This window comes from Gopherus evgoodei, chromosome 6 (genome assembly GCF_007399415.2).
Source record: "Gopherus evgoodei ecotype Sinaloan lineage chromosome 6, rGopEvg1_v1.p, whole genome shotgun sequence".
Classification (NCBI taxonomy): domain Eukaryota; kingdom Metazoa; phylum Chordata; order Testudines; family Testudinidae; genus Gopherus; species Gopherus evgoodei.
In genome coordinates, this window is record NC_044327.1 from 122,748,745 (window position 1) to 122,776,589 (window position 27,845).

The 27,845-nt window shown below is 41.1% G+C and overlaps 1 protein-coding gene across 1 annotated transcript in view; it reads left to right on the plus strand.

Annotated features, from left to right (window-relative positions):
• The window catches only part of SMAD2 (SMAD family member 2), a 72,739-nt gene that overhangs the window by 33,690 nt on the left and 11,204 nt on the right, over positions 1–27,845 (plus strand). Inside the window, 6 exon segments of the mRNA XM_030566035.1 lie at positions 15,340–15,531; positions 16,096–16,181; positions 16,183–16,231; positions 19,926–20,000; positions 25,549–25,602; positions 27,239–27,451. Of these exon segments, the coding sequence (XP_030421895.1) occupies positions 15,340–15,531; positions 16,096–16,181; positions 16,183–16,231; positions 19,926–20,000; positions 25,549–25,602; positions 27,239–27,451 (669 nt within the window).

Below are 27,845 nucleotides of genomic sequence, written 5' to 3' on the forward strand. Positions count from 1 at the left end.
AGTTACTCTTTTGAGCTCATTGTGATTGACAGCTGTAGTATTTTTACCACTGGAAATATTGAAAGACACCAATTACTCTGACCTAGCTGTGCTTTTGACAATCTTCCCCACTATCTAATTTTGCTCATAGCAAACTTGGAGCACTGACTGTGAGCTGCCTTTATTTTTTTACTACAAAGTTTTCTCTTACTTGCTACCACTTGTTTAGTTGCAATGTTCACTGAGGGAAGACTTTAAAGTTCATGGAACGCAGAGTCTGAGTCCTCTCATCCTGAAAGACTTAATCTGTTTTCCTGTCATTCAGCATTGTGTGAAAGAGGTCAACAGGATGTAAAAGAACAATTATGAGCTGCAATGAGTTCACACCTCATTGTATGTTTGTTAGTTGTATCAGAAGAATGCAGCATAGTAATGTGACCTTAGAGTTCATGCAGAAACCAATCCAAAACATTTGTGCAGTTTTTTTAAATATATATTCAGTGTCCACTTAGGGGCACAGGTACTTGTTTCCAGTTTAGGTAACCTAGTCCCAGATTTGGAGCTTAGCGTCCAAAATGTGGGGGTTAGCATGAAAACCTCCAAGCTTAGTTACCAGCTTGGACCTGGTAAAGCTGCCACCACCCAAAAAATTAGTTTTTTGGGGCACTCTGGTCCCCCCAAACCTTCCCTGGGGACCCCAAGACCCAAATCCCTTGAGTCTCACAACAAAGGGAAATAAACCTTTTCCCTTCCCCCTCCAGGTGTTCCTGGAGAGAGACACAGACGCAAGCTCCGTGAATCTAAACAGAGGCACTCCACCCTCCCCGTTCCCAGTCCTGGAAAACAGAATTACCGAGAGCTAATCTCCTTTCCCCCTCACCCAGAGGGAATGGAAAGTCAGGCTAGTAAATCTAACAAACACAGATTTCCCCCTGACTACTTCCTCCCACCAATCCCTGGTGAGTACAGACTCAATTCCCTGGAGTTCCCCACTAAGGAAAAACTCCAACAGGTCTTAAAAGAGAGCTTTATATAAGAGAGAAAAATACATAAAAATGGTCTCTCTGTATTAAAGTGACAAATACAGGGTCATTTGCTTAAAAGAATATTGAGTAAACAGCCTTATTCAAAAAATACAATTCAAAGCACTCCAGCAACTATAGACATGTAAATACAAAAAAAATACAAATCACTATCTGATCTTTTGTACTTACAACTGGAAACAGAAGATTAGAAGGCAGGAGACAGCAAAAATCACTTCTCATAGCCGAGAGAGTACAGGCAGAAGACCAAAGAACAAAAAACTCACACACAAACTTCCCTCCACCCAGATCTGAAAAAGTCTGGTTTCCTGATCGGTCCTCTGGTCAGGTGTTTCAGGTACTTCTTTCCAGGTGTAGAGAGACATTAACCCGTAGCTATCTGTTTATGACAAGAGTTCATGCAGAAACCAATCCAAAACATTTGTGCATTTTTTAAAAATATATATTCAGTGTCCACTTAGGGGCACAGGTACTTGTTTCCAGTTTAGGTTTTGTGTTAATCCTTGAAGTTTTTGCATTTAATTATAGAAATGAGATTTAGGGTAATTTATTATTAACCAGAGCTCGACAGTCCCCTGGGCAACGCTTCTCTCTCCCTCTCCCCCTTTTTGTCTTTTCCTTGGCCCCTGGCAAGATTGGAAGTGGGAATCTGGCGCCTGACACTGTAGGTCGGCTGCTGCTGTGGTTGGTGCCATGGAGTAGACCTCTATAGCGCTCCCCATCTCCTGTTGCTGGTACCTGGGGCTGCTTCTCAGCTCCCAGCCCCCTTTGACTGCTCGTGCAGCTAAACCCCTCACTGCACATACCTCCTCTGTGCACTCTGAGCTTCACCCCTCATTGTACATAGACCCCAGAAACCCCCAATCTGTGCCCTGAGTAGCTTTTAATCTTTTTGAGCTGAGCACACCCATTTGAGTCATAATTTTGGTTGCAGACCACCCTTACCACAGGCAGGCTGGGTGGCCTGCTGAGGTGAATTGGGGGTGGAAGAACCACTCCCTCCCCAGGCCCTGTTGTGCAGAGCTGGCCCAAGCCCCACCAGGCCTGACTCCCAAAATGAAAGTCAAACTAACCTCTACCCAAGCGCCAGTGCCATGTGGGGCAGAAGGTGCGGAGCCTCAGCAGGCACGCCTTCCCCCGCCCTCTGGGCGCTGGAGTTTTTATAAACAGGGGTGTGGGTGGGTCCAAAAGAGAGGCTGAAATCAACCGTATTAGGAAATAGATATAAGGTAACCTGAAATAAGTGCCCCAACAGGGGTTTTCACCAGTTTAGTTAAAACCACAAAAATTGTCTAGGCCTAGGGCTGTCATTGACCTCAGAGGTATTTATCTCCACTTCCTCTTCCTTTGAGGCGTGCTCTCCCCACCCCCATACCAACGCAGTTTAGTTTACATGAACTAATTATAATCCGTGACATAGGCTTTTAATTCTTCTAAACAGGAAGAAGCTTGACTAAATGACACTTGGAATCTCTTTGCTTCAACTGTTGATGGCCTTCCACTAAAATACAAAAGCCAAGTCCATCACTACCTGGTGTTACCCTGAAAAGGCAGAATCTACTCTGTACATTTAGCAAGGACTTTGTTGAGCCGATTACTAAAATGCCACTTCTAAAAGGACTCTTAACTGCATTTCCAAAAGTACAGATCGTTGATGCTATTTTAAGCATTTACAGGGTCCTCAGCACTGTCATATCCAAAACATCTCAGAATTCTAATGTAATTTATGCTCTCCCCAACTCTGTGAGGTAAGAAAGTATTACCCTCACTTCTAGAGATGTGAAATTTGGAGAATAGACTTAATTGACTTGCCTAAGGCTACATTGGATGTCTATAGCAGAGCAGGGATTGAACCTAGATCTTTGAAGCCTAGTTCATGTCCTTAGCCTTAATGCCATCTTCCTACTCTAGCTTAGTACAGCTGGGGAGAGGGGTACAAATTTTCTCTGATTCTAGGAGTCTCTGGTTGCTGAAAGTAAACTAAAATAGCCCTATGACATGTTCTTTCGGTAGCTACCAGCAGCTCCATAGGAACTGTCCTGGCTGTTGGTATCAGGGCACAGCGAATGGCCCTAGCTCATGGAAAATGGGACTAGATATAGTGTCTCCTGTAGCAGATCTATGCTACATGAAGTTAACCTTATCTTAAATACAATGCTAATAAAAAGTTCATGACATCTAACTAGAAACATGAGACAAGAACATAAATTAAATTAATTGGATGAGACATTTCAGGCCATTCTGGCCTCTTCTGTATTGCAGAAACTGGGTGAACTACCTACTGTTTAGTTCTCCTACCACTCCTGTCAACACACGTTTCTAAAGATACAGGTATTGCTTTGAGGACCTGTAGTCCTTAACTGTTATGTTGTACTTGATGTTAACTCTGGTGGGGCATTTAATCTCCCCACTACTGTTCAATAGTACACCGCTCACTGCTTAAGGCAACCTCTCTAATTTACTTTCTGTATTGCACTGGCTTCATTTCAACCTGAGGCCACTTAACTGTGTGAATATCACTGCGTAGCCCATGAAGCTCAATTGCAGGCAGTTTTCAGAGATGGACTCTTTGGGTTGGCTGACATCCATTACTGAGGTTATCTAGGACATCACATAACCGAAGATATATGCAGATGCTGGTGGCTATTGTGGAAAAACTATTTCACTAGGAAGGGGGTTGAGCACTGTAATTGAGTTACCTAGGGGAGGCGGTGGAATCTCCATCTTTAGAGGTTTTTAAGGCCTGGCTTGAGAGAGCTCTGGCTGGGATGATTTAATTGAGGTTGGTCCAGCTTTGAGCAGGGGATTGGACTAGATGACTTCCTGAGGTCTTTTCCAACTCTAATCTTCTATGGGAAACTAGCAGGTCCAAGCCCAGCTGAACTGTCATTTGCAGTACTCTCTCATATGAACAGCTGGCTGAGATGTTATTTGGAATGACCAGCAGTAACAGGATTTAAAAACTGAAGATTCAGTATAAGGTTGGGACAATAACAGTAGTTCCAACTTGTTACCTACACAATTCTTTGACACTCTCTCTAGGGGCACCCGCCCATAAACCTGTTCTTAGGCTCAGGTGTAACCCTGTTAATTTAGGCACCCACCCTTGCCCTTCCATGGGCTCAGGGCATAACCTTATTCTCTCTAGATTTGTGTGGTCTTTTACTAGTGAAAGAGCTTTACATAGTAATAGCCTACTTAACCTCTATTTATTAACAGTTACCAAAAAACAAGAATGCATACACTAAACATACAGCAACTCACCACTCCAACTCCCATTAAGGCACATTAACTTCTTGATGGCCAGTCAGGATCAGGTCATTTGGGGACTCCAGTTACTGCAGGGTGTCATGGCAGAGTGTTGAGGTCCTGGCAGCTCTGATCTTGGGGCTGTGTCCTGGAGTTGATTCCCCATAACTTCCTTTTGGGCCCCAGTTTATATCTCAATTTGAGTCCTGCTACCTGTACCATAGCCAATCATTTTACTAACCAATCCTAAAATATGTAACAAAAAATACTCTAACCTAATCATACCCCAGCACCTTAAATTACACCTAGCAAAATTATCAATGTAATGGAAACAATCAAAGAACCAGACAAGATCATAGAATATCAGGGTTGTAAGGGACCTCAGGAGATCATCATCTAGTCCAACCCCCTGCTCAAAGCAGGATTAATCCCCAGACAGATTTTTGCCCCAGATCCCTAAATGGCCCCCTCAGGACTGAACTCACAACCTTGGTTAGCAGGTCAGTGCTCAAACCACTGAGCTATCCCTCCCCCCTTACAGCAGTAGAGAAGTAGGGCCCAGAAAGATAAAACAATGAAGAAATGAGGATTTCACAACCACAAAACTATGATAAGTGATTCTTGCCAGACAGAATGCTGTCAAATTCAGTTTTCTTTTACCATCTAAGATGTTTCTTTATCTGGTGATGGTGGGGCACTATTAGGACAGGATAACCTTCTTAACAGCCTATTACATATTTTTGATGTAATTTAGATGGAATGTGAGGATCTGACCTTGCCCTGCTTCCTAGCTCATGGCTGCTGCTGCTCTTAATATGGCTGCAGACAAAGGCCTTAGGCCTTACAATATGGCTACAGGAAAAGGCTCATCCTCTCAAGCCCAGGGCAGAAAAAGTGAGAGCTGGACATCCATTATGGACTCCTCTCTTCCACCCAGAGGTGCTTATGGATAGCATGGAGGCACAGTGATGACTGAACTCAGAGAACACTGATGCCAGTGCACTGAGTGGACCAGCAAAGGTAAGCTGGAGCAGGAGGAGACCCAAACGTTGTGTGAGGATCTCGGGATCTACTTTCAGGGTACATCTACAATACTCGCCAGATCGGCGGGTAGCGATCAATCTGTCGAGGACTGATTTATCACGTGTAGTATAGATGTGATCAATCGCTCTCCCCGTCGACTGCTGAACTCCACCTCGGCGAGAGGTGGAAGCAAAAGTCGACGAGGGAGCTGTGCTGCACTGCGAGGACGGGAAGGTAAGTAATTTTAATTCAGTCTAGATATGTTGACTTCAGCTACACTATTCTCGTAGCTGAAGTTGCATATCTTTGATTTCTTCTTTACCTCTTTCTCCACTCGTCCCTACCCACCCCCCGTGAGACCAGGCCTCAGGTAGCAAGGATCAAGGAGAGTGGCCCAGCTGTGTTGTCTAAAAGGAGTTTGTATACAAGGGTCCTTTACTCTGGGTATGCAACTTTTTATGTAAGTGGGCTGATTTTTGCAGAATGGCTTTGAGTAGTTACTTCTTGAGTTTCTTATGCTCTCAATAGCTCCTTTAGTTCATAATATTCTCCCCCTCCATCTCTGTCCTCAAATGCCACCTATAAAACTCCTCCTGATTCCATTCAGTCTTCCCTCACCCCCTGCCCGGTGCCTGGTATAGCCCATGGTGACCTCTCCTTTCAGCTGTATGGGTTGCTGAGCAGTGGCCGATAAACCGATTTTAAAGGCATATTGAGATGAAGGAGGGATTTATACTTAGAAAATAAATTGTTGTTACAAAAATCAAACGTATGGCAGAAATTACACTGATCACTATGGACAAAGTATTTAGTACACCTCTACCCCGATATAGTGCTGTCCTCAGGAGCCAAAAAATCTTACCGCGTTATAGGTGAAACTGTGATGTCGAACTTGCTTTGATACTGGTGAGCACGTAGCCCTGTGCGCTACTTTTACCGTGTTATGTCCTGAATTCATGCTATATCGGTCGTGTTATATACACCTCTACCCTGATACATCTTTTAGCCCATATGAGGAATCGGGGAATATAATTAGCATCAATCTGTTCTTCCTGGAATTAAATTTCATTATCTTGCTATTTAAGTATGAAAATAGATCTGAACAGATTTTCCAGGCAAGTGATGTACAAATAAACCACGAATAAGAGCAATAATGACACTGCTTTATGCCTGTTGTCAGATGTGACTAGGGCATCTTAAAATCTAGTTAGGACATCAGGTTGGTTATGGTTACTATCTTATCTTAATTCTTGGAGCTATAGCAAACTCAAAGCAGTTCTCCAGCACTGCAATCAAATTTTGGAGAAATGCATTAATACAGTAAGTACAGCGAACTAACCAGCTTTTCCATTACTCTAACAGTTTTTTCCCTCTCCCCATTGATGGGCTCCTCCACAAAGATGTGAGAAGGTTCTGCTTGCTTGCAGCAAGTAACCTCGTTAATTCAGATAAAGTGACAGCACAAGCCTTATCTCCATTCTACTATTGCAGTAATCAAGCATTCCTGTGTCCCACTCTTTGTAATGAGTCTGAATTCTAATATCCTTACCATCTCTGGTCCAATGAGTACCCTTCAGGAAAGAGTAGAATGAGAACTTAAGCAAGCTGTTACTTTCATTACTGTTTCCTAGTATTAAAAGGATGGCTAGAGTACTACTATGGTTAACTGTTAACTTTATTTTCCATTTCCATTTCCGCTCCTGCGCTACAGGTTACTCTGAATAGATGTGGGGACAGGCAAACTGGATTCACACGGGTGGAAAGGCTCATGAACCTAATGTCCTGGGAAAGTAAAAGCCTGCAGGAACTGCTCTTGGGACATAGAGACATTGACGGGGCGTGCAGGTTCAAGAAACACATAACGAGGGTCACCTCCAAAGGATATGATAAGTTCAGGCATGAGGATAGGAAAATAATATGGTACCGTTTCAGGAACAAGAGAAATGCAAATGGTTAACACCATTCTGAAGTGAAAATTTAACAAATAAGCATGCTGGGAAACTAATGACACACATACTAGTCAGCTGTATCGCTGTAGTGTCTGTTCTCCTACTCGATACTGCCACTTCAGCTAGAGACAATACTGCCTGTTGAACTATCCTTACTGTTCCCCTTCCCTGCAGCCATTCCACTCCTTTGCAAGACTGTGACAAGGAAAGTGGAACCCAATTATGCCTTTCATGAACGTTTAAGAGATCTACAGTCCATTGTAGTGTACTTAAATTATTTGATATTGTAGCTGTCCTGCAACCTCATACATGTATAACACTTCTTGAAAAGAGAGGCTCTGTGTAACTTGCACCTAAAGTGTGCTGTGTTCTAATACCAAAACCACCATATTCTTGCACCTCAACAATCATAGCTAAAGCATAAAGATACAGAAATGCTTAAAACCCATCAAGTCAAATGCTGCCATCGTTAGACTGATGTGGTTGGCATGTCATGCCATCAATTCGTGTTGATTTGAATTGTCACTTGTGATCATTTAATCCACATTCTCCTTATGGGTTGATATACATGATATTTAACAAGAGACATGTAATAACCCAAGGAGAAATCTGACACAAACTGAACTATGACCATCCACTGCCTCCGCCCAATGCCTCACTGTCACTTACACTTACGTCAACACTGCTGACTGCAGGCTCTTCTAAAAGTAATAGCCAAGATGCAGCAGCTTTCTGTCCAGCTGTGCACCAGAAGGTCCTGTTCCCTCACTCCATAATTGTAGTCAGGAACTGATAGTAAAGTTGCCACTTGGTGGGTGGTAATCTCGTAAAGCCATAAAGGATACTGGCAGGTTCATCACATTTTTGCATGCTTCCGACTATTGATATGCTACGAATTCAGGTGTTTTTTTCCTGCTAATTGCTCTTCCATATTCCTCTTCTCCCTACTGACTTATTTCTGCTTGTTACATTCTGTTGGTTATTTCTTCAGCTGGCTTCTAGTCTTTAAGACTCCTGTTTGGCTCAAATTTTCTCTATGTCTTGCCATTTCATACAATGCCCTTTCTACCTTTTGTTTAGGGGTGTATCTACTCTCCAATTCTTAATAACATGTCCAAGAACCTCCATGCTAAGTTAAGGGATTTTAACATTACATTCTACTTGACCATGTTCCTGAAACCTCCTCTCCTTCTAATTGTACGGTCACAGCACCAAACACTAGCATGAGCCTTCTTGCAGAATGCTTACTATTACTACTCAAACAAATTCCTTTGTTTACAGCCAGTGTATATGTAGATACTTGAAGTTGCCCATTAGGTGTTTCTGAAAGTGCCTGTAATGTTCTATACACTCTTCCAAATGAAATGCAGTATATTCTGCCTTGAAATAAATGTTAAAATTGAGTTTTTGTTTTTAAAAATCCTTCAACACTGTACTTAGTCACTTTTTTTTTCTTGATACAGCGGCTGGTAGGGTATGACCTTACTAGAGTATTTGAATTATGACCAGAGTTTGGAGCCAGATGCTCTACGTATGGTCTGTTCCATTTCAGAACTTACTTTGGATCTGTGGACTCTTTGTAAGAGCTGCTTTGCCACCTAATACTAATTGGTCTTTCCTATATAGGTTATATAAGGTAATGCAGAAAAGATTTCTGAAACACTGATGTAGGACAGTATCCCTTCCCACCTCACTGAATGACAAGAGGCCACTTTGCCCACTTTACCATTATAGGTCAAACCCAAACTGTCCTCTCCTAGTATCCATATTTGCAGGTAAATCATTCATCATATTCAAATCAAAAACTAATCTCTTCCAGTCCATTACCCCTCTACAAGTCCACTGATGCAAACCAGCAGTTGTTTCCCTATGTCCAGATTTAGTCAATACAGCCAATGAAAAGTTTTTTTTTTTTTTTAGCTTTTTTAGTTAGGCTCTTCCTTTACTGACTCCTCCTGGACTACATTCCAGGGTACCTTCCTCACTGAGAGAAGCAGCTTTAGCATTCTGTCACAAATGTATGGAAGCTTTACTGCAATTGTTGGCTCCATTTGGACAATTTCTAGCCCAGAACAGTTTCCTTTGGAACTCTAATCTCCATTTAGGAGGAAATGGAAGGGCTGAAAGCACACTGCCTGTGGTAGTAGAATGAGGGTCACACTTAAAGAATCTCACTGCACTGCTCTGTGTCACTTTTGGTAGTCAGAGAAAGAGGCACCTTGAAGATCCAGTTTTTGCACCTCACTCTGTGGAAAGGTCTGGGCATCCAAAGATCCCCAGCACAAGCGTGTATTTAAATTCTGAGTTAAAGAAGGGAGATCTTGAACTGAAAGGATCTAACCCTTTATCAACCACATCTGTCCTGTGGTCAGTTCAGAGATTTGAGCATACAGGACCAAACTGTCCATGGTGTTTTATGGCTTAACAGATATTTGTTAGGGCTTTGTCCTTTTCCCTGAAAATTCCCCATTTACCCAAAATAATGTTAATGCAAGGAATATGCTAACTCCAGAGGGTCTGCTTTCTCTTTCCAGGGAATCACTTTCCCTTCCTCCTAACTCCAGAAGCCTTAGAACTTGAGGGCTCTCATGCAACTCAACTTGGCTAGCCTCCCTCCATGATGGAGATTCTCAGTTCCATCTGATGCTGAAGAAGCACTCCCAGTTTCTTCAGGGAGGACTTTCCATGAAGACTAAAAGATTTACTTGGCAATTCTCTAAAATGCAACCAATTTAAAAATCATGAGGAAACCAGCTCAGCTTCTACCTGTTTACAGCTACATTTCTGACTAAGGGCAGCTATACGAGGCCCTATCAAAATTCTCATTAAGCAGTTATGCTACTATAGCCCCCGATGTGGATATTTTTATTTTCATTTAGCTTAAACTCCTTCCCAAGAGACAAACTAAACTGAAAAAAGACACTTGTACTGGAATGTGTCTGCCAGGGTGCTGGTGCTATATTGGTTTAAATTCACATCTTAGGTTATACCTAGACAGAAAAGTCCTTAAGTAACTGTAAAGAGAATGAGAGTACTAGAAAAATGCATACATGAATCCTAGGTTGAGACTGGGGCAATCAGTTTACATTACCCTTTTAAGAGTCATGTGTTACAGGGGTGATACCAGGACTGTAGAAAAACAAGTGATTTTTAAACAATTACAGCATTTTGACTAACTTATATCTCTGATCTTGTGGGGGAGGGGAGATGGACCCACCTCATACCGAAAAAGTGAGGACATCAGAGTCAAATTAAGTGGCTAAAACAAATATGGGTCACTCAAGCAGTGGAGTGTTTGGTCACAGCTCCTTTTGAAATTCTTTGAAAAAACAAATCAAGTCACTCTTACAGAGGACGAAGCCCATACCAAGCTTGAGTAATTGTTTTTTACAATTCAGTATGCCTTCCAAAGGAACAAATGTCTTGCAATCTCCAATAGTGCAGTAGGTCGTTGTTTTGCCAAAATTCCGTTTACTGAGAGTGATTCTTCATCCCAAAATAAGTTATGGGAAAGCTGATGCTGTGACAACACAGGCTTGGAGTGGACTGGCCCAATTTCATATGTGGGGAGTAATTCTACTTTTTGGCATTGGAGCCAGGAAGGTTAGCAGGTTGGATTATCTCAGATTTTATCATCAAGGCTTGCTTCAGAATGCAGTCTTTTTTAATGTCTGTTCCATTTTGAAAGATTTTTTCATTCTGTTAATCAGTTTATCTAGAATAAAAGTGAACATTTAAAATCTTATTCCATTTTTTGAACTGGTGGGTTTTTTTGGACACCATCTGGTCTGAAATCTCTGCGTGGGGCACAAAAAGGGAAACAGCTCTGGATGCAGCTTTGATAGTACGTCGGTATAGGTTTGCCACAGTGAGCAGTAACAAATATGGTAATGCTGACCCACTCTACTGATCATACAAGTTGATTTCAAGCGGGTTCCATCCATGCAAATCATAGGTTCCCTTGAATATATTTGATATTTGTACCAGGACATCTACATCGGTGGCTTGTCATAGATGGTTGGAGTTGAGGTGAAGACTCAGTGCAAGCTAGCCCCAGATCTCATTTTGATGTTACCTCTCTTCTAAGCAAATGTGCCCTCGATCATAATGAGTGACACATTGCCTGCACTCTAGACCTGTTGAAAGATAAAGGACTTGACAACTTTTGTGATTAAGTATTCTCACTTTCTGAATAAAAGCATCCTTCCCTCCTTAGAACAATGTTCCAGGGTTCATTGCAAAATAGTGTCATATGTGGTCAATCAGAAATGCAGTTTGTTTGAGATCAGTGGACTATACCGGGTTTTCCAAGCCACTTGGGATGAGCTAACAACTTGGGATCTCCACAAGTGTTTGGAATTAGTCGTTAGCCATTTAGACAAAAGTGCTGCTTGCATTTATCATGTTCTGAATAATCCGTGCAATTTAGTATAAGGTTTGAAACATTACAGCTGTGTTTAAAGGAGCCACATCTCAAAGATAACCAACTCCAGTCATAAAACCATAAAGGCTTCATATGTCAATTAATACCCGGCACATGGTATGTACTAATGAGTCTTTAAACTCAGGCATCTTGGCAATAGTGATGCATATTAAAGAAAATGATCTAGCCAAAAGACTGTAAAATTTCATTAGTAAAAGTGTCTGACCACCAAACCAAAGGTGATCCTTCACTCAGATTCCTCATCTTGTTGCTTTTCCATGACACACAGGTGCTAAATAAAATTCCAGTAAATTGAATGAGGGCTTGTCTACATCAGAAAGTTGCAGCACTGGTGAGGGAGTTACAGCGCTGCAACTTAGGAGGTGTACACATCTGCAGGGCACCACCAGCGCTGCAACTCCCTGTTTGCAGCGCTGGCCGTACTCCCGTTTTGTCTCGGGTGTAGAGGATCCAGCGCTGGTGATCCAGCGCTGGTAATCAAGTATAGACACTTACCAGCGCTTTTCTTGACCTCCGTGGAATAAGCAGGTATCCCAGCATACCTGAGGAAGCCTCTGGTAATCAAGCTGGTCTCCTTCCCCGGTTTGCTCTCGCGTTCCCTGAACCCCGAGTAAGCAGGTCTCCTTCCCTGAGGTTTGCTGGGTGGTTCGGGGAACGCGAGAGCAAACCGCGGCGAAGCTGGTCTCCTTTCCCGGTTTGCTCTCTCGTTCCCCGAACCCCCGAGCAAGCAGGTCTCCTTCCCTGCGGTTTGCAGGGTGGTTCGGGGAACGCGAGAGCAAACCGCGGCGAAGCTGGTCTCCTTTCCCGGTTTTCTCTCGTTCCCCGAACCCCCGAGCAAGCAGGTCTCCTTCCCTGCGGTTTGCTCTTGCGTTCCCCGAATCCCCGAGCAAGCAGATCTCCTCCCCCGGTTTGCAGGGGGGTTCGGGGAACGCGAGAGCAAACCGCGGCGAAGCTGGTCTCCTTCCCCGGTTTGCTCTCGCGTTCCCCGAACCCCCCTTGAAGCCGCCCAACAGCGCTGCAGTGTGGCCACATCTAACACCACTTGCAGCGCTGGTTGCTGTAAGTGTGGCCACTCTGCAGCGCTGGCCCTATACAGCTGTACTAATACAGCTGTAACAACCAGCGCTGCAAAATTTTAGATGTAGACATGGCCTGAGACTTGGTTGTAAAGGGCGTGTATGTGAATGGTTGCTGTTTGAGTTTCTGTATGCAAAATAGAGCACTCTTATACAAACAATTTGTGCGAAAATGAAATGTTGCTTTTTATTTTTAAATTGCTCATTAGCACTTACCTCTGACTTCTTAGTATAGGATACGTTACGCTAATTTTAATAGTTACATTTTAAATATCAAAGCTTGAGCTTGTAAATAAGAGTTTGGAAATCTTGGATTTCTGATCTATGGTAGCATTCTAAAGGTGTGTTGTTAACATTAAAGAACTACAGCAACCAAACTTCAGACTGCTTTATAACTGTTGCCTGGCATTTCAAAGCATTGTATCCAAACATTAACATTCTCTTAAGTTTCTGAGGTGCAAGGGTTATTCTGTTTTTATAGATGGAAAAGCAAAATTGTTGACTTCCAAAGGCCACAGAGATGGTCTGATAGAGCTGGGTATGGAACACCTGAATATCTCGCTCTTAGAAACATGCTGCCCAGTCTACATCACACTGTCGCCTCTTCACTTAAACCTGTTGTAATTATTATTATTTTTTTTCACTGCTGCAATTCATCTGTTAAAATCTCAGAACTGATTTAGCAAAAAAAATACTGTCTTTCACAGTATGGTAAGGGAAGGTGGGGGGTTTTCTCTGCCCCCCTCTCATCCAGCTTATTTATGGTTTTGGTAGTCATTAGTTAAAATGTAACTCTAAGATGGGCTACTTTGAAGCTATTGTGTTAGACAGTTTTTTCTTTTATGTATACACTGTGGGAGCAGAAAATAGTATTTGATACCTGCTTTAATTAAGATTTCTCATTTTCTGTAATTGTCTTAACAAGACAGGCACTCTTCTGAAATGAGTTGAAGTTTTTTGTCATGGTGATGTCTAAAAGGTGTTCTCCTTATGCTGTGGCAGTTCAACTTAAGATGCACATGGCCTTACTTTATGAACTTCTTAAATAGGTTTATTTTAAAAAATTAATTTTTAAAATTAAATCTTGTTTACAGCCAGGTTGATGAAGTTTTGCGTGTTTTAAGGGACATTACAACTATGTTGATTTCTTAAAGCCAGAGAAATTGTTCACCTTTTAAAAACATTACCATTTACCTTGAGTCACATGTTCCATTTTATTGGACTCCTTCATATAGAAAATAGAGCATTTGTATTAGGTTTCACTGATATCTAATGCTATATCTTCTATGTGAAAGGAAGTATTATGTACACTTTTCCATGTTTTACATCATGGTATTTTGAATAACCATGTTTCCATATTCACATCAATTTTTTTGTTTTTTGTTTTGTTTTCAATTTATGCACAGCACTTGCTCTGAAATTTGGGGACTGAGTACACCAAATACGATAGATCAGTGGGATACAACAGGCCTTTACAGCTTCTCTGAACAAACCAGGTGAATATGCTGCCCTGTCTCATCATAGAGATCTTGTGGGAGGGATTGGCTTTGGAGGGTCTGTAGAGGGATGCTTTTGCTGTAAATTATAATAAAATGCTTCCTAGTCATCATATGGTACAGCACTCTAAAAACAATTGCTTGCCTCTATTTTAAAAAAAGTTCTCAGCTGATGTTTTGACCAATGAAAATTCTAATTCTGGAATAATCGTATTTCCACATCAGTGCCATTGAAAGAATGGGAAGACTTGGAAAATGCAAGCGCTAATGTGTTTTGGTGTTTATAACAACCAGGTTAGCACACTTAACTCCTTAGGCCTAATTATACAAAGTTTTTAAATTGCTTTGTATGTCATAGAGTTTTGAATATCTGATCAATTAGCAAGATTTAAAAAATTATTCTTTAAAAAAAATTAAATAGGCTTTTTATTTTTTCATGTCACCTTTACTTTGTGTATTGAGGTTTGTCTCCCGCATTCCATAACAATCATAAACATCTGCATTTGTGTAAGCCAATGCAGTCTGTCTTAAAACTAGCAAAACACTTTCAACTGGTAGCACGGTACATGCATACTCAAGTACATAATGAAATTGCACACTTTTACAAGATGTGTTTTGATGCTTTTGCATTACTGTTATACTGCCATGTGGATCACCTGAGCAGCTGACTGCTTTAGGTTTATTTGAAGTCCTCAGGAAATTACTCTTCTTAACGTATCCATGCTAACGTATAGTCATGAGAGGTAGAAACTGAGGGAGTGTTCATGGTGTGCAGTGTTACAAATGTCTTGTTCATGTCACATTCATATGAAGAATTCATTTTATTTGCTTAGAGGTATAATGGCTTTTTAATGAATCCCCAAACTCATTGGCATTAACTATTCTAGAGCTTCTCAAGTTACTTTAAAAATACTACCTTCTGAAGTTCTTCAGCAACAGCAATTTAAATATTGTTAACTTTTTTTGTTTTCTGAGGGGGTAGAGAAAACACTCAACCCTGCCCCTCGTTCCCCAACCTTTTGATTATGATGATTTTTAAGATACAGCCTGTAAATATTTTTGAACATCTTCCCCATATAGATCTTCGATTGCGCTCTACAGTATCTCATCGTAAAGGATTACCACATGTTATTTACTGCCGCTTGTGGCGCTGGCCAGATCTTCACAGTCATCATGAACTTAAGGCAATTGAAAACTGTGAATATGCGTTTAATCTTAAAAAGGATGAAGTATGTGTAAATCCTTACCACTACCAGAGAGTGGAGACACCAGGTAGGAAGACTGCTGTTGGACATTTTAAAGAAGCCTCAGTACAATGTTACCCAGAAAACTCTTAATAGATTAGTTGGAGTCCGTTAGTAATATTAGGGGTGCAAAAATGAGCGGAAAAGGGTTGTCCCTGTGGTTTGCCAAAATGGCAAGATTTGGATGAAAGAATAGCATAGATTTTGCAAACTCAAATAATTTGACTATTGGTTAACTTTTCACTTGTGGTAATATAGTAAAAACTTCTAAAATGTATATTTTATTTGGGTTGGACAGTTTCAAATCCTCAGTTTAGCATGAAAATGTCACAATTAGTGTAGTGAAATCCACCTGCCTTAGACTACTGAAAACATAAATGACCATGTCCAAGTTGGCTGTTATGGAATAGTCCTTATTAAACAGGCTTTTTACAAATCTGATACTTCTGATAACTGATTTAGAACTACTGTGTAATCGCCTGAGTTTCAAAAACAGCTCAGCACATCTGAAGATCTGGTTTTCGTAGACCATAGAGGAGTAAAATAGCTATTTACAGGATCTCACTAAGCGTTTTATATTTTACTTTCCCAGTTTTGCCTCCTGTGCTAGTGCCACGACATACTGAGATTCTAACAGAACTTCCACCTCTTGATGACTATACTCATTCCATTCCTGAAAAACACTAACTTTCCAGCTGGAATTGAACCACAGAGCAATTATATACCAGGTATCCTTCTTTTTAAAAGCTACTCTCTATATTAGTGGTTAATGTCCATGTTAATAAGTCAAAGGTAGAAATTAAATTAAATCTGTAATTGTTCAGATTACTGGAAAGACAACTCAGGATATGCTTTCTAAACTTCAAAGTGAGGGTTTTTTAGCTATAATAATTCAAGTGAAAATATTATTTATAAATATGCTTTTTGTACAATACAATTCAGTATGCTTTTACTAAATTAATAAAACCAGCTTTGTTTAAAACAAACATATTACACAGTGTACGTGTTTTTTTTTATTAGACAGCATGTCTAGGATTTGAGATGCTGTTGAGGACAGTAGTCTGACTTGATAAATGATCTGGAAGGGGGGCGGTGAACATTGAAATGGCAAAATCTGCAGACAATACAAAATTTTTTAGAATAGTTAGTTAGGTCCAAAGCTGACTGCCAGGAGTTACACTACTGGGTAACTGCATGACAAAATGGCAGATGAAATTCATTTTTGGTAAGTGCAAAGTAATGCACATTGGAAAACATAGTCCCAACTATATGTTCAAGATGATGGGGTCTGAATTTCTTTCTTGAGTAAAAACAGCTAACTTGAAGTCATTGTGGATAGTTCTATGGGAACACCTTCTCAGTGAGCAGCAGCCACATCTTGAATACTGCATACAGGTCTAGTTGCCCTATCTCTAAAAAGGTGATAAATTAGCATTAGAAAGGTACACAAAGGAAACAATGATGGGGGTGAGGGGGAAGGTGAGAAGATATGGTAGAAGTCTTTTAAACCATTAATGGTGTGGAGAAAGGGGAAGTGTGTTATGTGAGGGGGTAAATAACAAGAACTAGGGCTTACCTAGTGAAATTAATAGCAGGTTTAAACCAAACAAGGAAGTACTTCTTCACCCAACACACAGACAATCTGTTTGAACTCATCTGCTAGGGGATGTTGTGAAGGTCAAAAGTATAACTGGGTTTAAAAAAAAGAATTAGATAAGTTCGTGGAGGATAGGGCTATCAATGGCTATTAGCCTAGATGGTCAGGGGATGCAACCCTATGCTCTGGATGTTCCTAAACCTCTGACTGCCAGATGGTAGGACTGGATGATATGCATATGCAGAACTTCAGTTTTCAAACTGTGTGGTAATGAAGGTCTTCAATACCAAACCTTCAACTTCCTGTTTTGGGCCGCTTTGGGTGCTAGGTAGGGAGCTCTGTGTTCTGAGGCCAAAGACCATATATGGAAATTTGAATGACAAAGGTTAAAGGTTAGGCAACTGAAAACAGGAGGGAGTGATTAGATTAGAAACAGTTTATTGACCTTAACCATAGCTGTTGCTCCAGGGCCGTCGCCGGGGAGGGGGAAGGCAAGTGGGGCAATTTGCCCCAGACCCTGGGTGCCACAGGGGCCCCCACGAGAGTTTTTTGGGACCCCTGGAGTGGGTCCTTCACTACGGGGCCCCTGGAAAACTCTCACAGGGCTTCTTCCGCTCCAGATCTTCGGCTGCGAGGGGGTCCTCTGCTCCAGGACCCGCTGCCGAAGTGCCCCGAAGACCCACGGTGGGGGGTCCTTCCGCCCTGGGACCCACCGCTGAAGTGCCGGGTTGTCTTCGGTGGCAATTTGGGCGACGGGGCCCACCGTCGCCGTAGACCTCAGACCCCCTGAATCCTCTAGGTGGCCCTGGTCTTCTCAACTGTAATGAATGCATCAGAGGTGGGAAGAATCCACTTTTCAAAGTGGATTGTTTTTTATATTTAAAAACAACAAACAAAAATCTCTCCTAACAAGTACTTCTTGAAACCATTCTTTCACTACTTAGAGTTACCTTAATATAAATGTGGCTAGTAATCTAATGTGATGTAATGATAGTTCAGTTCAGAAAATAGTTACCTGGGTACTTTATTATGTTGCAAGCAGAATGTTCATTTCTGGTACTACAGCTGTGATCCCATTGAATGTGTGAAAGATTTCCACAATACATGCTAGCTTTTTATGACTTCATTGTAAATTTGTTTGCTATATGTGAAAGTTGTATTTCCCGTCCGACTTTAGTCTTGTTCATTCCTTTGATCCCCCAAGTGCAATCTTGGATTAGTGCATGACTTCTAAAATCTTTTTGCAGTACTTATTCTAAAAGTAGAAATTCAAAGTTGAGGGCTTTTACTATTCATTTAGTTTCAATATGAACCATCTCTCAGTTACCATGGTAATATATCTATTTTAATAGCAATCAAGTAACCCTCCAGTCATTTAAGGTTCATTGAAGATATTTAAATCTTTTCACTTTAGTTTTGTAAATGTTAAAAAGGGAAAAGGCATCAGTAGGTGCCTTGACAGCAAAAAGCTTGCCTGGCTCAGAGATTTCCATACAGAAAATGGCTTCCCGAAGTGCAGTGAGTTTAATGCCTTCAAGGCAGTATAAAAAATACATATTTTGAGGGCAGAGGAAGCCAACCATAGTCTCCTGTATGTTTTTATTTTTAAACTCTTGCTGTTCAAATTAGACTTATAGTATCAAAAACCCTCTTAAATTGTTCATGTAATTAGTAGGGCTGTCAATTAATCACAGTTAACTCAGGTGATTAACGCAAAAAAAAACATGATGAATCACACTTTTAAACAATAGAATGCCCAATTGAAATGTATTATATTTTTGGATGTTTTTCTACATTTTCAAACATGTTGATTCAATTACAATACAGAGTACAAAGTGTACTAGGGGCTTATTTTATAATAAATATTTGCACTGTAAAAATGATAAATCATATTTTTCCAGTTCACCTCATACAAGTACTGCAGGGTTTTATTTTTTATTACAAATATTGCACAGTAAAAACAATATAAAGTGAGTACTGTACACGTTGTATTCTGTGTGGTAATTGAAAATCAATGTATTTGAAAATACAGAAAACATCCAAAAACATTTAAATAATGGTATTCTATTATTCTTTAACAGTACAATTAATTTTTGGTAATTGCTTGAGAGCCCTAATAATTAGTTAACATTTAACAGATTGAAATTTTCTTTAAAAAGCCAAGGAAGGTGATAAGCATTTTTGTGGTGCTTTGAAAACAAGTTGAATTGCCTAGAATCCAAGAGGGGAACTGGCATGGATGGGATCATTGTCGATTGGAAGGTGTAGCTAGTTGACATAGGATCTTCCTTGGATGTTGACGGAAATGGCTGGAACTGTGGACTGTTGTAGTGAGGGCTGGTTTCTGTAATGTAGAAAATTCTAAAATGCGGGCAGGGTAACTGATAACATGGCTATCCTATGTGAAGGTGGCTAATTCATGGATTTTTTCAGTGTTGAATTCACCAGAGGCTTCTCAGTTTTAATTCCTAGTAAATGTGAAATCTGTTGATCAATACTGCAAAATTCTGCAACTGGCTGAATGCAAGCATGCTACAAACAAGAATTGCATGTGAAGTTATATACATGTATGTAGTGAACACTTGAACAATGTGAAAAAAAACATACATAGACAAAATTACACACAAATTTCACGCTAGATAAGGCACAGATTTAAGGCTGGAAGGTGTTGCAGATGCTGCTGTGATAAATAACACCCACCAATATGAAGTCCTAACTCACTGCTCAGATAGTGTATGGCACAGACTGTTTAGAATGAAAATCCTAAAAACTTAATCAGTGAGCTAACATATGTAATATTGATACAATTTGTTTGCTCTTTGCAGAAACGCCACCACCAGGATACATCAGTGAAGATGGAGAAACAAGTGATCAGCAGTTGAACCAAAGCATGGATACAGGTAAAGCATATTCATCTCTTCACTATGTGTTCAGAGCTGGGATTATTAGGTGTGATCATCTAACACAGGCCTGCACAACTCGTAAAGCGGCATGGGCCATATTACTCCAAAGAAAACAGCTGAGGGCCGAACCCCACCGGCCCTGCCAAAACCCCCCACCCAGCACCGCCAAGCCCCCCTGAAATACTCCCCCCCCCCCAGCACCACCCACCCTACAGAAGGAAACCCTCCTTCCCCAGCGCCTCCCCACTGAAACAGTGGTATTGAACCTTGGTAATAAGTTATAGCGGGCCTCTAAGGTAGTATAATTAAAGTAAAAGAAAAATGTCTTTTTGCTAGAAGTAGAATAAGCTCTTCCCCCAACTTTATAATCGATTGCCCTGTTGAATGAATGAGGTGTGACTGAGGAAGGCATGGAAGGCAGCACCTCCAGACAGCTGCAACCCTTGGAGAGGGGATGGGAGCCAGACCAGATCAGTAGAACAGGTCAGCCACTGACTCCTCACTTGCCTCCTCAGCCCCTGTCTTCTCCTCACCCCTCGCCACTGCCCAACCGCAGCTTGCCTACTCACCCTCCGTGGGCCGCACAATGAGCCCACCTACTCACCCCCCGTGGGCCACACAGTGAGCCCTCGCGGGCTGCATGTTGTGCAGGCCTGATCTAACTCAATGTGATGACTTCTTTCAACAATGGTTGTAATAATGGAGGTCTGACAGGCCTTCTTTAATTGTAAGCCTAACTGTGGAAAGTGGGTAGGGGTTCATAATTTGCTACAGTGTCCTGTTATGTAAAATAATTAAAAAAAAAATAAAGGGGTGTGGGGAACTGAATTTTTTAAAAAAGAAAAGGTTTATTGATACCACTCAAGCCCTGTGGTGAAGATTATGACTGATAATAGGAGTAGGGGACCAGAAGGCAGTGGACCATAAGAAAATAGAATGGCCATACTGGGTCAGACCAAAGATCCATCCAGCCCTGTATCCTGTTTATTGACAGTGACCAATGGCAGGTGCCCCAGCGGGAGTGAACCTAACAGGTAATGATCAAATGATCTCTGTCCTGCCATCCATCTCCATCCTCTGACAAACAGAGGCTAGGGACACCATTCCTTACCCATCCTGGCTAATAGCCATTAATGGACTTAACCACCATGAATTTATCCAATTCCCTTTTAAACATTGTTATAGTCCTAGCCTTCACAACCTCCTCAGGCAAGGAGTTCCACAAGTTGACTGTGTGCTGTATGAAGAAGAACTTCCTTTTATTTGTTTTAAACCTGCTGCCCATTAATTTCATTTGGTGGCCCCTAGTACTTATATTATGGGAACAAATAAATAACTTAGTTTTGTGAGATCTTTTTGAAGTTTTTCACAGTCTGCTTTGGTCTTAACCATCTTGAGTAGTTTAGTGTCGTCTGTGAACTTTGCCACCTCACTGTTTACCCCTTTCTCCAGATCATTTATGAATAAGTTTGAATAGAATTGGTCCTAGGACTGACCCTTGGGGAATACCACTAGTTACCCCTCTCCATTTTGAAAATTTACCATTTATTCCTATCCTTTGTTCCCTGTCTTTTAACCAGTTCTCAATCCATGAAAGGATCTTCCCTCTTATCCCCAGAGGGACCTTGTCAAAGACTTTCTGCAAATCTGAGTACGCTATATGCACTGAATCCCCCTTGTCCACATGTTTGTTGACCCCTTCAAAGAACTCTAATAGATTAGTAGAACATGATTTCCCTTTACAGAAACCATGTTGACTTTTGCCCAACAATTTGTTCTCCTATGTGTCTGACAATTTTATTCTTTACTATTGTTTCAACTAATTTGCCTGGTACTGACGTTAGACTTACCGGTCTGTAATTGCCGGGATCACCTCTAGAGCCCTTTTTATATTGGCGCTACATTAGCTATCTTCCAGTCATTGGGTACAGAAGCTGATTTAAAGGACAGGTTACAAACCATAGTTAATAGTTCCATAATTTCAATGCCATCTGGTCCCGGTGACTTGTTACTTGTTACGAAATTGGTACGTCAAAAAATAGGCCTAATGTGGCAAAATAATGAGAGGATAAACAATTCTTCCCATTATCCTTTTTGGTGCCTTTAAAAAGAAACTTGAGGGAAAAAGAACTTTTACCATCCTTGTGGCAGTAGCAAAAGGATTGTTGCTGTGACATGAGACCTTAATTCTCAGGTTGGGATGCTTGACTGTCTTCATTTCATCAGAGGGGAGCTCATCGTGATACATATGAGATCCTGCTGTCTTGCCTCCCTCATTTGTCCTTTGCCATCCCCACCACTGTCTAGTGCCTGTTCTACATCTTCCTCTCTTGGCTTTTCACCTGATTGTAAAATCAACTGCGCTGCACAGCACCAGCATAGCGAGATGAGCTGGCCCAACCAGCTCTGCTTGGCTGAAGGACCAGTGAAGGAAAGGGATCTCTAATCAGACCAACCAAATTATGTTCCTGGCCAGGGAGGTGAGCTGGGGTCCAGAGGTGGCTGATCTGCCAACCAGAAGCATCTGTCTGAATGACCAGCTGACGTGTATCTTGAGAACATCAACAAAAGCCGTATTCCCCCCCCCCCTTTATACTATCCTATCTCCTGTCTATCGTGTGGCTGTTTTGTCAAAAGCAGGAAAGGGACTGTCATTCCTAGCTCAGAATTACACAACAGAACTAACCCTTTCCCCCTCCCCACTAAGAAGGACTATTGGCAGAATAAGAAAGAGACTATAACCACTATTCATCCTTTTTAAGGAAAAAAAAAAAAAGTGTTGATAGATTTTGACTGTTTATTTTGCATCATCACTCAATTTCAGTTTCAATTTGTTTGCCTTGTTTAAATCTTTTTTTCCATTTGTGTATGTTAATCAGTACATTTTTAACCTTGTGGAATAAATTTTATAGTACATAGCGTGGGTACAAAGCAGGCTGAGGTCTCTCTCCTCCAAATCCTTGGCCTTATTTAAAACTGTTCAACTTTGGACAGTTTCAGGGTCCTGTTAACACGTTTGACTCTTTGAGCCCTTTATTCCCATCTAAATTAACAAAACACCCTTTCGCTACAAATCATAATGGAATTCCTCTGTATATACAAGCATATTATTCCAATCTCTTCTGAATTTCAATACCAATTTAGTATGAACAATGACGATATGGAAATGACTTCTTACAAAAGAACGTAACTATTCAAGGATGAATCATACTGGGGCATACTTGCCAGTGTCTTGCCAGACTATCCTGAAAAGAGAATCTTGTAGATAAGTTTATATTAGCCAAAGAAGTTAAACACATCCTCTTTGTTCCCAGAAGTCTAGGGGCTGCTTGATCTGGTCTGCTTAATGAATAGTATGACCGTTTTGAAAACCTTATTCTATATAACATTTTTCCTCTTGTGCAAGTACCTCTGATGTAGAGAAGTATCCCATTTGACCATAGGGAATGGAGGCAGAGATTAAGTGAATTTGGTCAAGGTCACACGGGAAGACTGGCAGAGCTGAGAGTAAACTCTGATCTCGTTGGTCCTGGTCCATGCCTTAACTGTAAGATTCCCTGACTGGCGGTTAGACTCCCCATAACTTTGCATGACTAGTGCTTGATGCTACCAGTGCTGATGATAGAATATATATAAAATCCATTGCAAAAGGCAATTGCTTATCTCATTTGGCCAGTACATGGGGCAAAAGACTAATCCAGTCTTGCTCACTGTGTACTCTTGGAGGAATTCTGTGCCGAAAAATGAATTCTGCACACGGTATTTAAAATTCTGCATATTTTGGTCAAAATAACACTACATAATCATGCCAGTTTTAATTATTTTGGTAACTTATTTCAAAATACCTGTCAAACTGTCTGTAACAACACAGACAACAGAGAATTTTCCCCAGGAATAGAGTTGAAGAAACCTCTACAACAACTCAGTTCCTGTTCCTGTCACATATCACCTCCATATTGGTGCACATAAAAAAATTTATTCCGCCCGTGGACATAAAAAATTAGAGGAACCCTGGTCAGCACTGTTACCTCTGGATGATAAGTTCCTGCTGACAGTGCGTTCAGATAGTCTATCTTGGCAGTCTGTGTTTAATGTTGGCAGTCTTACTTAAATTGGACTCTAACTGTACTAGTTTAGATAAGGGCTGCAGTGCCTCAGCAATATAAACTTGATGCCTTTAGTTTAAAAGGCTAACCTGCTAGAACAGGAGTCGGCAACCTCTGGCAGGTGGCTCGCCAGGGTAAGCACCTTGGCGGGTTGGGAGTTTCGTTACCTGCTGCGTTGGCAGGTTTGGCCGATCGCGGCTCCCACTGGCCGCGCTTCGCTGTCCCAGGCCAATGGGGGCAGCATGGGCAAGGGATGTGCTGGCCACGGCTTCCCGCCACCCCATTGGCCTGGGACAGCAAACCGCGGCCAGTGGGAGCTGCGATCGGCCAAACCTGCCAACACGGCAGGTAAACAAACCGTCTCGGACCCTGCGAGCCACCTGCCAGAGGCTGCCGATCCCTGTGCTAGAAGCAGCCTTGTGTTTTGTGTCTTTGCCTCTTTCCCCTGTATTTCTTCTCTAGTCCATAGTAGACTGTGCAGGAGAGTTCATGTTTCTTTTCTCAGTCTTTCATCATCCTTCCATGAGAATAGTCTTTTAAATATATAATCCCAGTTATGACATTTCCAAAGACATGCCTGGCCTCAGTGAGAGTTTGGATCTCAAAGTGTCATAAAACCTCTGTGTTTGTCACATCTACCTTCTTTTCTAGCTGTCCCTCACTGGAAGTCAAGCAGGAAGCCCTGGTTTCTACAGTCGATTAAAAATAAACAAAATATACATGAGGATTTAAGATATAATCCACATGCGGTGAATGTAATGTGAGTTCCTGCCAAATACTTAGGATTTCACCATTAAAGGTGTTTAATACAGTAAGAACCTCAGTTATGAACATCAGAGTTACAGACTGATTAGTCAACTACACACCTTCTTTGGAACTGGAAGTATGCAATCAGGCAGCAGAGACCAAAAAAAGCAATACTGTACAGTACCGTGTTAAACGTAAACTACCAAAAAAGAAAGGGAAAATTAAAAAAATTTTTTTTTTGACAAGGTAAGGAAACTGTCTGTACTTGTTTAATTTAAATTGAGATGGTTAAAAGCAGCATTTTTCTTCTGCATAGTAAAGTGTCAAAGCTATATTATGTTACTGTTCAGTTGTAAACTTTTGGAAGAACCACTATAATGTTTTGTTCAGAGTTATGAACAGCCTCGGGAACAGAGGCCTTCATAACTGTAAGGTACTACTGTACTAACAAAAAAGCAAAAGTAGCTCCTAAAGTGTGTATACAGTTGGGCAATCCATTGTATTGATATTTTAAACTAAGGATAAGGCACTTCATTTCTGAGTTTTATTTTGATTACGGAACACCATGCTTTCTCCATATGCTAGCATTGTATTACGATATCATTCTTTGTAATGAACTACAAACACATCTGATATCTTGCAACCAGTTTTCCAGATTAAAATTATCTAAAATATTCTGATTATTTCCACAGGATCTCCAGCAGAGCTATCTCCTAGTACTCTCTCACCCAGTTAATCATAGCCTGGTAAGCTGGAAATACTTCACTTTTAATTGTTTCCTAAATCGTGTGCTTTGTATATGTATCAGCATAAGTCTTTCTCCTTTGTTGGGTGCTGATCATTCACAGAAGGGTGGAGTCTATATTAGAAGGAAGCAGTGTCATGGTTAGTTCTCATTAAAGGTGTCTTTGCTAAAACTCAGGTTTAATTGCAAAGATGTTAAATGTGAATAAGTGTGGTACTCTTTTACTTGTAACTGCTGGGACCTTGGGAAAGGGTAGAATGGCTGAGGCTATGCAAGAATGATGGGAGCAGGAAGGGAATTTTACTTGTAAGAATAAATTACTTAAGACGTCAGTTGGTGGCTGTAATGTTTCCATATACATATAGCTGCCAGATAATAGGGGCTGCTAAAAATCTCCCCAGCACTGTAGTAGCTGCCTAGACTTGACTTCTATCACACTGCTGCTTTAGTATGCTAGTGCACCTACACAATAGCGTCACCTGTGGCTACAAGGGAACAGCTGCTTCCCTCCTACCTCTGTCTTGCTGAGGTGTCAACTGTCTGCTGCATAGCTATTAGGAAGAATTACAAGGAGTCACAGACTCGCCTGGTTGGCCAGCCATGGGAAGGGCATGTGACAGGAAAATCAAGAGATGCTGTGTTGGGAAAAGCAACCTCTGAAGGTGAAAATGGGAAAAATAACTCAGTGGCAATGACTCGGAAGGTACAAGGGAAGAGATTTGGTGGTGAAGAAGAGGCTAGAAGGGGAAAACTAACAATCAAATGGGACAGTGTAGAAAGGCAAGGGTTTTTTCCTAAGACCCCAATATTCGTATCAGTGGCCCTGTGTTTTGGACATTCAGCGTAGAATTGTAAACTAATCCTCCTACTGGATAAAATTTTACCCCATTCTTTATTTCCTCAGTTATAAACAGCAGTTGCTCAAATCTACTGAGTAAGCAGTGATTGTGTGAGGGTGTTCCCTCGCCTGAATTAGAGGGCTTAGAGATGGATGAGAATGACGAGGGCATGGAAAAACTAATTAAAGAGATTGAAGGGACTGAGCTGTTCTCGAAGACAAACAATATACGTTATAAAAGTGTACAAAATAAAGATTTTATGTGGAAGATACATTGGAGCTTCTATTAACTTCTCATGATATAAGGATAGAGGATATTCCTGTTAAAAGCAGTAGCTTTAAAAGGCCTTACCCATTCATATGGATAACAGGAGTGTCTCAGTGTTACAGTACATGCTTGGGGAGAGGGGGAAGGGCAAGGGCAAGGGTGAGGGGATATTAAAAAACACTTGCTTCAGAACATAATGACCAATAGTTAGAGGTTGGCTTGAGAGGAAACCTTTTTTTGTGGTCAGGCTATGCCATAACTATTTCTGTAGCGTTTGTTACTTGCCACTCAGTCACAGAATCCTGTACTGGATGGCCGGTTAGTCCAGTATAACAGTTTTTATGTTTCTGTGCAGAATATGGGCTGTGAGGAGGAAATTCGCTGCATGATTTATAGAAAATGAAAACTTAGTTACTGATTGATTTATAGCTCATGAGCTGTTGCCAAGACAAGTTCGTTTGAATCAATAACTATATATTTTTAAACATCTGTTTCATTATCACAGGAATTCTCACTATTTCTTGTTTTCAGACTTACAGCCAGTTACGTATTCAGAGCCTGCGTTTTGGTGTTCAATAGCATATTATGAACTGAATCAGAGAGTGGGAGAAACCTTTCATGCATCACAGCCTTCACTGACTGTGGATGGTTTTACAGACCCGTCAAATTCAGAAAGATTTTGTCTAGGTTTGCTCTCCAACGTTAACAGAAATGCCACGGTGGAAATGACAAGGCGACACATAGGTATGTTCTAAATCTTGTAACCATCTCTTTAAGGGTAACGACACTTCCCTGAATAGAGGCTGGGGTGGTTTTTGCTAAGTTCTGAGTGTTGCAGCTTAAATTTCGATCAGCATAGGACTTGAACATTATTAAATGAGAACAATAAACGAAACAAGCAACGTTTAATAAAATACTAGCAGTACTGAATTGTGTTGTGACTCTGGCCTTTCATTAGAGCTGTTGGAGGTGGGGGAGGGCAGAAGTCGACTTGCAAAGCTTAAATTTCTATTTTGCTGGATTTCAATGTGGATTTTTTTGGTGAAATCTTTCATGTTAAATCAAAACTTTCAAAAAATAAAACAATTGTGGTTTAAAAGTCAGTTTATGAAAACTTTAGATTTTTGGGAACTACCAG